This window comes from Parasteatoda tepidariorum, chromosome 3 (genome assembly GCF_043381705.1).
Source record: "Parasteatoda tepidariorum isolate YZ-2023 chromosome 3, CAS_Ptep_4.0, whole genome shotgun sequence".
In the NCBI taxonomy this organism is placed as follows: Eukaryota; Metazoa; Arthropoda; class Arachnida; order Araneae; family Theridiidae; genus Parasteatoda; species Parasteatoda tepidariorum.
The window spans coordinates 69,682,550-69,696,232 of NC_092206.1; the positions used below are offsets into that span (position 1 = coordinate 69,682,550).

The 13,683-nt window shown below is 30.1% G+C and overlaps 1 protein-coding gene across 1 annotated transcript in view; it reads right to left on the minus strand.

Moving 5' to 3' along the window:
• The window catches only part of LOC107444064 (sodium-coupled monocarboxylate transporter 1-like), a gene marked incomplete in the record, with an annotated part of 32,326 nt that extends 22,008 nt beyond the window's left edge, over nucleotides 1-10,318 (minus strand). The window contains 2 exon segments of the mRNA XM_043045349.2: nucleotides 1,580-1,945; nucleotides 10,076-10,318. Of these exon segments, the coding sequence (XP_042901283.2) occupies nucleotides 1,580-1,915 (336 nt within the window).
• Nucleotides 10,319-13,683: the final 3,365 nt, after the last annotated feature.

The following is a 13,683-nucleotide window of genomic DNA, read 5'->3' on the forward strand; positions in this document are numbered from 1 at the left end:
CCAAGCGCTCACCAACTGGTCCTGCAATTCCCTCACATTGCGAGGGTGTAGCGTGGCAGCACGAATTTGGTTTTCCAAGTAGGACCACAAATGCTGTATTGGATTAAGGTCAGGTGAATTTGGGGGCCAAGACATGACTTGAAAGTCACTGGAATGTTCCCCGAACCAATCCATAACGATTCGACCCTTATGACATGGTGCATTATCCTGTTGGTAAATACCATCAGCCGCAGGAAAAACTGCTGCCATGAATGGGTGAACCTGGTCTGCAACTATGTTCAAGTAGCTTATAGACGTCAGGGATAGTTCTATTAGGATTGTGGGTCCTAATGTGCCCCTTGAAAACATTGTTCCTAGGTGAGAAAACATGAAAACCTAGTCCATCTCATTGTTATAGATGGTGGGTGGTCATAATGTAATGGCTCTTCGGTGTAAATCAGTAGTTAATTCGTTCCACTTTAGCTTCAAAAATTTTTTGAAGCAGTTTTGGAAAAGTTTCAATGTTGGAGTTGCTTCGCCTCATCCAAAACCTACCTTTCATTCTTTAACTTTCTTACCTTTTCCTGCATTTTCAAATTAAGTTTTTCTTGATCCCCTCAAACTTTCGATAGGACTGAGAGAGTCACTTTAAAATTCTTATTCTACTATCAACTAGTCATTTTGTGGTTTGTATTGAAACGAGAGAACTTGTTGTTTGACTAGATTTAGAACTCAGGGTAAAATATTTTTATAGTCGGAAGGTGGGAATGAACTTATGCTAATTGTCGAGAACTTTAATGATTATTTTTAGTGCTAAGCATAGAATCCAACGATAATTATTTGCTGAGAAAATATGAGGTTTTCCAAATCCTGGTCTTTTTTGATTCCCTCTATTATTTTTTTTTCCATATGAAAAAATGTAGCTCTGCTCTTTCCTGTCATTTCTATCAGTTTCCAGATGCCATGAATGCCCACAATTATTAAAATTTCAAGTTTCTTTCCATCTCTTTCTTTCCTTGACGCAGTTCTTCACTAGAATCAAATTTTTAAAATAAAATATATATTTTAAGTGAAAAAACTCTCATGCTCATTTGTATAGACTAATTATATTCAGCAGGTTCATTTCAGAAATAAGTTATATTAGCTATATAGGAGTGGCAAGATCCACCGAAAATGCTAAACTTTAAATTTCTATTTTTTTTGCTTCGTACTGTACTTTTAAATGTACTATCTTAAAATATGTTTTTTTCCTACTTACTTCAAACTTTGCATTTCAATATTCATATTTGTCTCAGGAATATTAGAAATATACGAATTATTATAATGAATTTAAGGAAGCCTCTAATTAAAAATAACCTGTCCACCTATAGTTAAAAATTGCATATTATCTTTAAAAAATTAGAATAATTTTGCTATTTTTGATTTGAAAAAATCGATAAGCATATAAAATTATTCCAGACATTTTTCAGGATTGAAAGAATCCATGAGCTCTTCACATTTTTGAGCTTTTTGAAGTTTAATCAGATTTATAACTTAATTTCATGTATAACTGATTAATATAAAGAATTATATTAAAAAAGGAAAAAAAAACAACAATTACCTCATTTACTGAATTTATATTCATATCAAAATAAACTGGTAAAAATGCGTAAATAGCTATAATGCTTCCAAATATTGCACCAAACATCCAAATCAAATATTGTGTGCCGAACAAATAAGTTTCTGATGGTACTCCAAGGATAGAATTTGCCGACATGTAAGCCGCCATGAGACTTACAGACACAGGAAACATTTTCATTTTCTTGTCTCCCATCAAATACTCCTCTATGGTCTTCTGCCTTCCTCCAGTGAACCGAAAATATATTCCTATTGCTGATGAAAAGGCTAACATAATGAGGATGATAATGTAGTCGAGTGCTTGTAGTTTGTTATCCATTTCAAGAGATGTTATAATTTACACATTCAACTATAAGGAAAATATTCAAAATATATATCTATGCAAAACAGTCATTGCTAGCATGTAGTAATAACAAAAATTAAAACAAAACTGCAGACTCAGTACACTATCAAGATATCATTTGCACAACGTTTTTTACATGAAAATTTCTCCTAAGTAAGAAAATGTATGAAAATACTAGAGTCAATCAACTTATTTAAGTTTATTATAGACGTTTGACAGGTTATGACACTGGTTAACTCCAGAACTTGTAATTTTGAATCCATTCCAGAAGATAAAGGAACTTCGGGATCAATCATTGGGACAGATTAGCAATTTTATAACTTACTAATCATAAACTAACTCGCAGACGCCTTTTAAGCGGAACTAACAAGCATTTGTGTAACAAGAAGAGCAAATGCACAAAAACCTCCTCAGTTTGCCTAATGACACGCGAATTCTAATCCATAATCCGTGTACCACTGAGGATATTTTTGTGGGCACAGTATTCACTGCAAACTGAGAACAAAATTCGTATCAACCAGCCACCGCTAGATTCGAACCTAAAAATTATAAAAATTATTCAAGGGTGAAAGTCGAATTATTTCCTATAAATAGCGTAATCATTATAGTAAATAATTATTAGCTTCCTAATAATACAACATAACGAAAAAATAATGACGAATGGAACAATACTAATATTATTTCCGTCATACATTAATAATGATATTAAAAAGTTAAGGACATATATTAAGCTACCGAAAAACATTAAAGACATTTAAAAAATAAACGTACATGTTCATAAAACATCACATAACGTAAATGTTCATAAAACATTATTAACAGGTTCATAAACGTATTTAAAACATTAAAGACATTTAAGAAAAATAAATGTGTAATACGTACATACAAGTCTATAATAGCAAATCTGCAACTGAAAATGTGTTACTAAAAGAAAACAAAAATCGAACCTCGGTAAAAGATTTCTATTGATAGTTTTAAAGAAAGTAAAATAAAAGATAATTCACTGTAATCAAAATGACACGGCAACTAGAAAAATCATTTGTCACTGTATGTATCCTAAACAAACATTCAAATGATTAATGTCATGATTGATATTTATATATTTATGTAATCTTATGTAATCTGGCAATATTACTACTTCAATTTTAAGATATGAAACCTGTTCTCTCTCTTTTTTTTTTTTTTATAAGATCATCATTTTATTTTGCCTCTTTTATACTATGCTGAATAAACAATTAGCTTAACTTTTAGATGTTAGATTCAGTTAATATTTGCATAACTGAATAATTTTTACAGGTCATGGACTCCAACATGTTATGCAAAGTTAAAATACTGAAATATTTGAGTTTGGTGATAGCTAAGCGGGAGTGTTAGAGTTCAGTCAATTAATATTCCAAAAGTCAGCAATTTCAATTAGTTTATTGCAATGGATCAAAGAAAAATCCAAGTGAAGTCATTAAGTGGTAAAAGTGATAGGGCGATTTGGAAACACAGAATTAAGTTTGTTTTAACTATCATGCAGAGGCTCTGAAAATTGTTGAAGGAAAGATGCACCAGCCAGAACAGTCTGATCCAACAGCTTCTGAAACTATTAAATATAAGGATAGAAAAGAAAGGATGATCTCCGAGATTTAAATAAGGCAAATAACTGTGCTGTGATGGTGTTAACGAACTCCGTGACAATCAATATTTTTGGCATCAATAATTCTGTGATTCTTTATAGCTCTTCTAAACGAATGAGTATCTTTTTACTCATTAATCTTAAGCTTTTTAAGAAGAAGAACTTCTATTTCAATTTGAACCTATTAAATTCATTTTCAATGATATCAGCAATTTAAAGGCACTTTTTCGCCGTTCATTACTGCACGGTTAATTAGTGCCTTTCTTAATTATTTGGCTTATAAACAATTTTTTTCCTTTTAAATATTGACACATTAAAATTAATCAATTTTAATTCTCGAAAATAATTAGTAATGACGCAGATATTTTGCATTCATCTTTTGCAAACTAATATCAGTACTTATTTCGACTTAAGTTGCTAAATTAAAAGTAGTATTAAATAATACTGAAATAATGAGAACCTATTATATCAATTTAGGTTCTTGGTATAGATACTGTGGAATTGGTTTTTTACAGCCTTGAAAACGGATATGCATGCTATTATCACCATATAACACATTCATGGCATCTAATACGCAATCTTTATTTTTTATTTGTTCCACATTATGGCGTGGCTTCATACTAGTATTAAATTTACTATAATATAATTTAAAAATTCAACTCACCAAAATCACGATTAACTATACATATAGTATCATTTAATCTGTAATATTCAAAACTTTCCACAATTTTACCATGGATAAATAAATAACTTCGATAAAATTATATTACATTTTGTTGCGTTTCCATTATTTAAGTTTCTAGAAACACGTTTCGAAAGCGTTTCAAGCATTCAAGCGTTTCAAAAGCGTAAAACTATAAATATAAGAAATACGCGATCGCATTTATCCCTTAAAATGTGAATTCGATAACGTCATCACTATGCATACCGAAATCATTCACGTTAATTTTACTTGTAAGTATCTAATATAGGATACCAAAAATAAATAGTTAATAAAAACAAGCGATAAAACTAATTGTTGATTAATTAGAGCTGCAAAGCTTGAAAATCGTCTTATCATAAAAAGTCATCAAATCTTATGGAAAACTTGCTACTTGGGATGTAGCACGAATCGGTGATCAGAGATAGTTTTAAAGAAAGCAATTAGGTTCGACGTGTCTTCGAAGGTATTTACACCAAATTTAGTGTGGATCGGTTCAGAATTGCGGATTTGTATACAGTACATACACACATTCATGTATCTAAACATTTTTTTCCGCATTTATATTGATTTTAATTAGTTTGAATATATATAATTTTAATCTTTATATTTTTATGGAAATGTGGATTCGCGTAAGACAAAAAACCTATTTAAAACGGAATACTTCTGTACCAATCAGTTCCCCCTTTAGAGAAAGTTTATTTATTAATAAGTGAAGTTAACGCAACATCGATCTTATTGATCAAAGAAAAAAAGAATCCTGGTGCAGAGCAGAGAGTTCAAATCTCTTTAAAAGTGATATTTTGCATACCTCTCCCTCCAGTACGTCTTTTTGCTTAAGAGGACACTATACCTCGGGACAAAGCTTTCGTGACAATTTTTCTCACCTATGTAAGTAATATTAAAATTTTAAATACAGAAAAAGTGAGTTTAAATATACCTGGAGTAAATCACGAAGTGTAAATGCTAAAAAAATTCAAAATATCAAAATACAAACAAATTATGGCAGGATTACTTTGGTTTTCGCTGCGAGGAAGTAGTTCTGCAGAAATATGTTTGCATTTTGATATTTTGAAGACAAAATGTTCTCAACCTTTGAAATTTCAACTTTTACTCTAGGTTTACCTGAACTCCTTTTTTTCAAACTTTAAAATACCGAATGAAACAGAATCCGCCATGAAAAGTGTCTCCTGTGGTATGGAGTCCTCTTAAGACAGATAAGGTGCAAGTATAACGCGCTTACTTGCTTGAATTAATCTGCTTATATTAAAGGATATATAGAGGAAAGGATATAGTGGTTTAAAAGAGTTAAAATGTATCAATAAATTGTGACAAAAATATGGTTATGCAATTGCACTGATAAACACAACACCCAAATCGGAAATTGTTTTAATGAATAGCTTCTACTTGATAAAAATTTTAAATACTTGGATTTTTATTTATCGTTGTTTTTTGCGTGAGGAGTTAAGCAAGCACTGTATGAAGCTGCTGATAAATTTATAAATGCAATATTTCGTCAAGCTATAGGGATGTTCGTGCCAAAAGCTGAACTATATCACTTAACAATTATCATTCAATCAAATACCGCGATATTGTGGTTGATAAGGAAAATTAACTGTTTATTTTATTTTGAAATTATAAGGTATTCCAATAGGTAGCTATAGTAACTGATTGACCATTGATAAATTTTGAACAGGTAAGTGAAGTGGCACCAGCTTAGACATCTTTATCTCAAAGTGGTTAAGAGTATATAATATGGACGTTGACGACATTTGCCACGATAATTAATCCCGACTGTAACTTCTACTATAAAACACATTAAACGCTGTAAATATCAGGGTAACTAAGCAGCAAATTTAAGTCATGTAAGCATTCTTTTTTCAAGGTACACACGACTTCTTTGACAGATAATTTCTCTCTCGTTTTGTGCTTGTTGAACGCGCTACAGTAAATTAAATAACACTTGTTTTATTTTCAAAGAATGTCGCATAGCATTTCTAGTCCAGTAAAATTCGACATTTTCTAATATCTTCTGCATAGTCAAATGATGCATTGTTTCTGGTATAATATTTCGCGCTCAATTGAATGCAACTACTCACAGAACAATTAGACCAATAGTTTAGTAGTCACAAGGATTTAATGTGCATAATGTACGTTTTTTGCTGATGTCTACTCTTGCACCAGACATTACTATCTAACCAAATGGAGTATTGTGGCCTATAGTTACGTAATTTTTTTGTGGCATAACGAATGAGACTATACAGCAGTTAATTGAATGACTAGTTAATAAAAAAGCTAGTTTTTCATGTATGAAATGCATGAATTCTGACATGTCTTATGCTCATTTTTTTAAATTACTATCCAAGTTCTACCTGAGCTTGTAAAGTTTATTTTCTGATGAAATGTTTTATGGCTGAATTGAATAAAACCAATTTCGTGATGATCGATTAAAAGGTTGCAACAATTACGAAGGTTATTATACATAAAAAACACAGTTTTGTACTTATAGTCTAGTAAAATTAAACATTTTCCTTGGAAAAATTATTACTCGAGATTTTTTTTTCTTAGAAACCCTTGTTATGTCATTATAAACGATGTCGAAAAACTTCCAATATGCCCTCCCCCCCTATTCATCACCTTTTTTTTTTAATAAAAATGAGGTTAGTTTAAGGCGAAATTGTCCCCTTTATACAAGTTAGTGAGCAGTGAGGCCTACAGGCTAATGAGGTATTGTTTTCAATGTATATATTACGATGAATCAAAGTAGACCCAAATTATAAGGGTTTTCTGTACGAAAATGCGGAATTTTGTACTTGTACCTAATTTATGCATCGGATTTTTCTATTCAACGAAATAAAATATTACTAAATTGTTTAATATGAAACACGGATCAAATAAGCAAATATTTTTAACCCTCTTTTCAAGCATTTTTCAGTTATCAACTAGTCTTTTTTTTTAAACTTAATAATGATTACAGTGACAAAAGATCTTGGAGGGTAATTTTTAAGATGAAAAAATAAAAAATTTCACAATACTTACTGGATCATTACTATTTCTATGTGCACAAGTTTGATAAATGGGAAATGCGTCCCTTTTTCTCAAAATATTTGAAACATAAATTCAGTTCGCCTTGTTTAAAATCATATTATTGCATTAAAATTGCTTTGACTTTTTCTGTTAGAAATCATGCTTTCATTTTTTGAAATACTTTTAAATGAAGTTAACGCTTCTATATTCTTGTTAATCTATTAAAATAATAACGATATTAGTATATTTTTCTGAGTGTGTAAAAATAGTTTAATTTAAAATAAGGAATCTATATTTTGTAGTACTTGATTATAGAACAATTTTAGTCTCTATACCAAATCTCTTTACTATAAGGTAAAGTGTTATAGCAATTTTTTTTTTTTTTTTTTTTTTTTTGGCACAGTNTTCCTTTTTTTTTTTTTTTTTTTTTTTTTTTTTGGTTGCTGAGAACATGATTTGGGCTACTTGCATGATTCTCTTTGCTTGCGGTTCTGGCTGATATTTTCAAGTAAATTATTTAATTTTAAAAAAATTTCCCTCTTAATTCTTTTCAGTGGACTTATTTTTTTGTTCTATTGCTCTTCCAACACTCAGTTTTTCGTCATTAGGGAGACATGATACGAATATTCGATGATCAAAAACTGAGCAATTATACTGCTGTGGGCAGTTGGAATACTGAAAAACGAATGATCGACTTCAGTTGGGAACATCAGAAAATTATATTTAGTGGCTCTACCAACAGGGGCGGATCTAGAAATTTTTCCAAGGGAGGGTGATAGACTCAGATCCCCCCCCCCCACACACAAAAAAGAAATTTATAAAAAAAAATTTTCTTTAATATTTCTTTTGAAAAAAAAACTGGGGTTTTTAATGCTAGTCATCTCATTTATTTTTTTCATAATGAACAATAGAACAGTAAATAAATAATTCAAGCATTCAAAATCTTTAAATATTAAATGTTTTAAATATTTAAAAAATATTTAAATGTTTAAAAATAATTTTAAATGTTTGAGTAAAATGAGTTTAAATGTTTCAAAATAAATACTTTATTTCTTTTGTAAACTATAAAAAAAATTAATATTTTTATTGCAATTTTCAATTTGGGGGAGGGGGTCATGACCCCTATGACCCCCCTCCCCCGCTGGATTCGCCACTGTCTACCAAATATACGGAAAATAAAAAAGGCGTCTGCCGGAGGCAAAATAATTAATATGAACTGATAAGTGCTTGTACGAGTTTTTCTTTTTTTTTTTCCTTTTGCTTTTTATTATTTTTTGCTTTTTTGTATTTCAAATTAAATGCGTAATCCAATTCCAAAGCTTAAAACCTGTCAATGGGAGTTCTCAAAGTGTTCAGACTGTGTGTGAGAATCGAACATTCAGATGAATGCTGCTGAGGACGGTTTGTATTATCTTGAAAACCGTTTAGCAGGCGTAATAATTTATTTAAATTACACTCATTAAAATTATTGAATAGCTGTTTATTGAAGTTACACTCATTACTTTACCGATTTGTTGCAACGTGTTAAATTGAATCAGGTTTCCGTACAAAAATATTATTCAATCAAGTTTTGAGAGAGTTCAATTTGCAAGAGAATATGGTTTTAAAAGTTATAAAAGTAATTGAATAGCTATTTATTGAAGTTATACTTAAAACTTGCCGATTTGCTGAACCGTGTTAAATAGAATCAGGTTTCCGTACAAGGATATTATGCAACCAAATTTGCAATAGTTCAATTTGCAAGAGAATATGGTTTTAAAAGCTATTGAATAGCTGTTTATTGAAGTTGCACTCGTAACTTGCCGATTTGCTGAAGGTATTCAATTGAATCAGGTTTCCATACAAAGAAGTTATGCAATTAAGTTTGAAACTGCTCAATTTTTAATAGAATATGGTTCCTGGTTTTATGATTTTTAAACGGCTCAACTTGGCTTAAATATCAAACGGATTACACGTAGAAACAAATTCTGGAAAATCACCGTACCTTATGATAATGTCATTTCTGGTAAAAACAAAAACATAATTCTTGTTAATAACACCAAACTATACGATGTTTAAACCATTTATTTGGTATTTATCAGATGGTAACGGTTCACCGGAAATATTCAGGTGTCCAAAATTATAGTTCTTAGTACTACACATTTAGTAAATAATACAAAACAGAAAAGTAAATTAAGCCAAATACCCATGTTTTAAGATATTATGATAAAAAAAAACTAACTGTTATCCCATTTTCAGTATTTGTCACATAATATAAAACTTTAGTTTAATGTTATTTTACCAAAACCATAACAAAAGTACATCAGTAAAAATTACCGAGTTTTTTAGTGTTCTCATAGGGCCAGAAACACGTTGAATTTTGCATATTCTGGTAGCTTTGACAATATATTTTATCCAGTTAAGTTTTGAAGTGAACCACAAAAGTGATGCTTCAGGCTTCAATATTTAGAAATTATTATAACTTAATCAGTTTAAAATTAAGTACACGTACATTAATTGTAATTATTTAACACACAAAATGAAAGTATTTATTCATTTGTTTCTTTTACTGAAATAAATAACACGTAACTATTTTTTTATTGCTACTCTACATAAAAATGCGTTCTTTTTATAATTAGCATGTAGTAAACAGTAAAATAAAAATTAGCAGATTTCAGCAATAAAAATACATCATTAATTATATGCCAGATAAATCGTAAAATAATTATTAAATCCTTGTTCTTAAATAAATCTTGAATTTTTACATATAATAAAGAAAATATGAAAAATTTCATTTATAGGTACTTACTTATTTGGCACTAAATGTGTTCAATTTAGATTGATTATTGGTTTATAAAATTATCCTATATGTTAATCCCAATGACAATGGATGATAATTTTGAGTTAGAAAAAACATTAGTTTCTTTTATTTACTATACGTTTACTAAAAAATAATTCATATGAATAAACTAAGAGATATGTTTTTTTCTAACTTACATTTACAAGTTATACACTTACAAAGAAGCATAAATTCTGATTACAGCACCCGCATTCGAAAACGAGTAGCAAGAATATTTATTTATACAGCAGGTTGAAAACAGCTGTCAAGAAAAACGACTCTAGAATCATTACCTCACATCCGTGTTACTCACACTCATTTTATAACGTATGAATGTATTCATACATAGTGAAAATTGTTCTCTCTTGGATAAAATTATTTGTATATGCATTTCAGCATAAACATCACTTACTACAATGCAATGTATATGTATGCTACTGTATAATTCGGAATGCTTATTCCCTGACATCACAATTTTCTATCGGAAAAACTTTGCAGGGTTCTTTCATGTTGGTTTAATCAATAAATATTTCAAAAAGAATGCTACTAACAGTTTGTTTGTTTTTTAAATTTTCACTGAAAAATTGTCACCATAGGCAATATTTTGATTTAACCCTACTAAGATAATTATAAGTGTTCAATAGACTAAAATACAAATAAAACTTAAAATTTATTTTTATTTATTTACTTTGATATCCTTTTGCGTCTTATATTGTTTTTGTTTTTTTTTCCATTTGTCTTTAAGTTTTTTTTTCATAAGTTACTGAAACGACCGATACTTTTGTGTTCTTATGTTTCATTTTAGGATCTTAAAGTGTTAGAGGTAAGAAAATTTTCAGAAAACATTTAGAAAGCTAAAAAAAAGTTTAAAAAGAAAAATTAATAAAAAAATCTCGAACAATAATTTTTTTGCCGATTGTTTATAATGAATATATATTTTTTTAGATATTATAACTATATTAATTGTTTGCTATGAATAAATATTTCTCTTGCATATTGCTTACTATGAATATTTAATTTGGATCACTACTTACGCCATTTTTTTCGAACCTTTTATAATACTCAGTGCTTTTTAGGCTAGATGGAAAATGAAATTTATGAATCATTTAATATATTTTTTTATTATGTTTGTTTTCGTTTCGTTTTCATTTAAGGCCCAAGTTTTATTCTTAAGTAATGCTTAGTAATACTTAGTGCCTTTCAGACAAGACAAATAAATTTTATGAACCATTTTGTATTTTTTTATGTTGATGTTTTCTTTTTTCATTTGCTTTTGAAGTGCAAGTATTTAGTCGTAAACTAATGAGTAATAATGCTTAGTGCTCTTTAGGCTGGAAAGAATATACAATTTATGAACCATATCATAAATATTTGTTTAGATGTTTTTTTTCTTCTCATTTATTACATTTTAGGCCCAAGCTTTTATCTGTAAATAAATGCCTGTAATGCTTAGTTGTAATAGAGAGTTAATTCGTAGCAACAGATGGCACTACCTGTCTATCCGCTCAAACAAAAACAATAGTCTTCGTTTTGACTCCTACCAACTGAGATGACGCAAGAAGAGACACCCGAACCCTCTTCTCTGGTTCCCGTTTTACCCAATCAGTTGTCAAGTTACTTTCTATTTTAGTTATGTTGTTACTCATTATTTTATTTTATTTTATAACCGTTCTCAAACAGCAGACCCAATTTTTGGGTTTACGACTACCAATGTTCAACTTCGTTGCCTTGTATTTTTGAACCCAATCCAGAAGACAAGGGAACTTCTGGATCAAGTTTTGGGAGAATTTTGCTTTCGTGGAGGACTTTTTGATGGAACTTACCCGAATTTGCGTTACATGGAGAGGAAGACCACGAGAACCTCCCGCGGTTAGCCTGACGGCAAGGAGACTCTAACCCATGATCCGTCTACCACTGAGAATATTTCACGTCAGCACTGTGGTCGGTGCAAGCCGGATGCGGAATTCGTATTGACCAGTAATTGCCGGGATCGAACCCCGGTTCACCTTATTGGAAGGCGCATGCTCCCTCCCCTGAGCCATCACGGCTCCTGTTACTCATTATTGTAAAATGGATGAGTGAATGTATAATTAAAATACTGAGCTCTTCTTGAGGGCGTTTCCAACCATCCTCTTGTGTCCTTACATAGTGCCTTTTAGGCTGGCATGAAAATAGACCCGTTTAACATATATTTATTTTAATGTCGTTTTTTTTTCATTTGCTCTTAGGGCCCAAATTTTTATTCGTTAATCCAAGTTTTATAAAATAACCATCAGGCTGAGAGAATAATTTATATTGAATTTGAAAAAAATTCAGAGAAGCAGTATTCTCTTTTTAAACAGTTTAAACTTTTTTAAGTAATAACAGTGCAAGTATTGCAGTTAATGTGCATTCTCTTTAAAATTTCTTGAATGTTAACCATAATTATCGGTATGCAAGCAAATTTACCACAACCTTTTACTTTTTCGGCCTCGACAGTCTGCTCCTCTGAATTGACGTCATAAACTGTGCACATTGCGTGTCGGTAAACAATGTTCAGATTTTCTTATTTAAGTGTTGCATAACAAAATATCTGGAAATTTTGCAAGAATTATAAATAAAAATGAAATTTATGATAATTCCAAAAATTAATAGTTATTAAATTTAGTTTGATAGGATAAATTTTGAAACAAAGCTAACAAACTTCTGCGTTTATTTTCTGCCTCATATGAACATACGCCGGCTAAATGCTTCGTTAGTAAGTGTAAAAGGAGTTCAAATGATTCCTATTTTTTCTCAACCGGAACCATAGTATCAGTAATTAACAATAGTGAAGGCCATTTTCATGATATGATTTGATTTCAGCATTTCAAAACTCAAAAAGAGAGAGAAAATAATCAAATACCACTCTTTATAGTGCCTTTATTTTCCTGAATATATTTATCGAAGAGCAAAAAAGTTTATTCTAACTTTGAAAATCAAGCTAAGGTCGTTACCACCAGGCAAGTTAAATAACCCCTCTACAACCCGTTACATGAGATTTGACTAATAATTATTAACTATTTCGATTATTCAGTATATTTTCGATTAGTGAAAAAAATGTAGAAAGCTAAAAAAACTAAAAAAAACTGAAAACTAAAAGCTAAGTAGAAAAGAATTTAACCATTTTCAGTGAAACTGTAGCTTAATAATTATATCGTATCAATTATATCATAGTAACGTAACATATCAATCAGACTTAAAAAAAAAACCCAGTGTATGTCACAACCTGGAAAGTAATTCTAGGTAGGAAAATTAAAAGAACATTGATTTCTTAAATTATTCAAATGCACCTAAATTTTTTTATGCATTTAGTTAGCGTGTATGGTATGTGAAAAATCTCAGGATTACTTTGCAAAAATCAATTAAAAATCAATATAAGACACACTGTTATAAATTTCTTTCTAAAATTACGGTAAAATGAACGGCAGCAGTCTGTCCATCAGATTAACAATAAAGTTTACAGTTGAGAAAATTTCTTTACCTTTACGGATTTAAGACCGTTTACAACAAACACGGTTAAAAAACCATGGCAACAAAACTAAACGGTTGTGCTACTG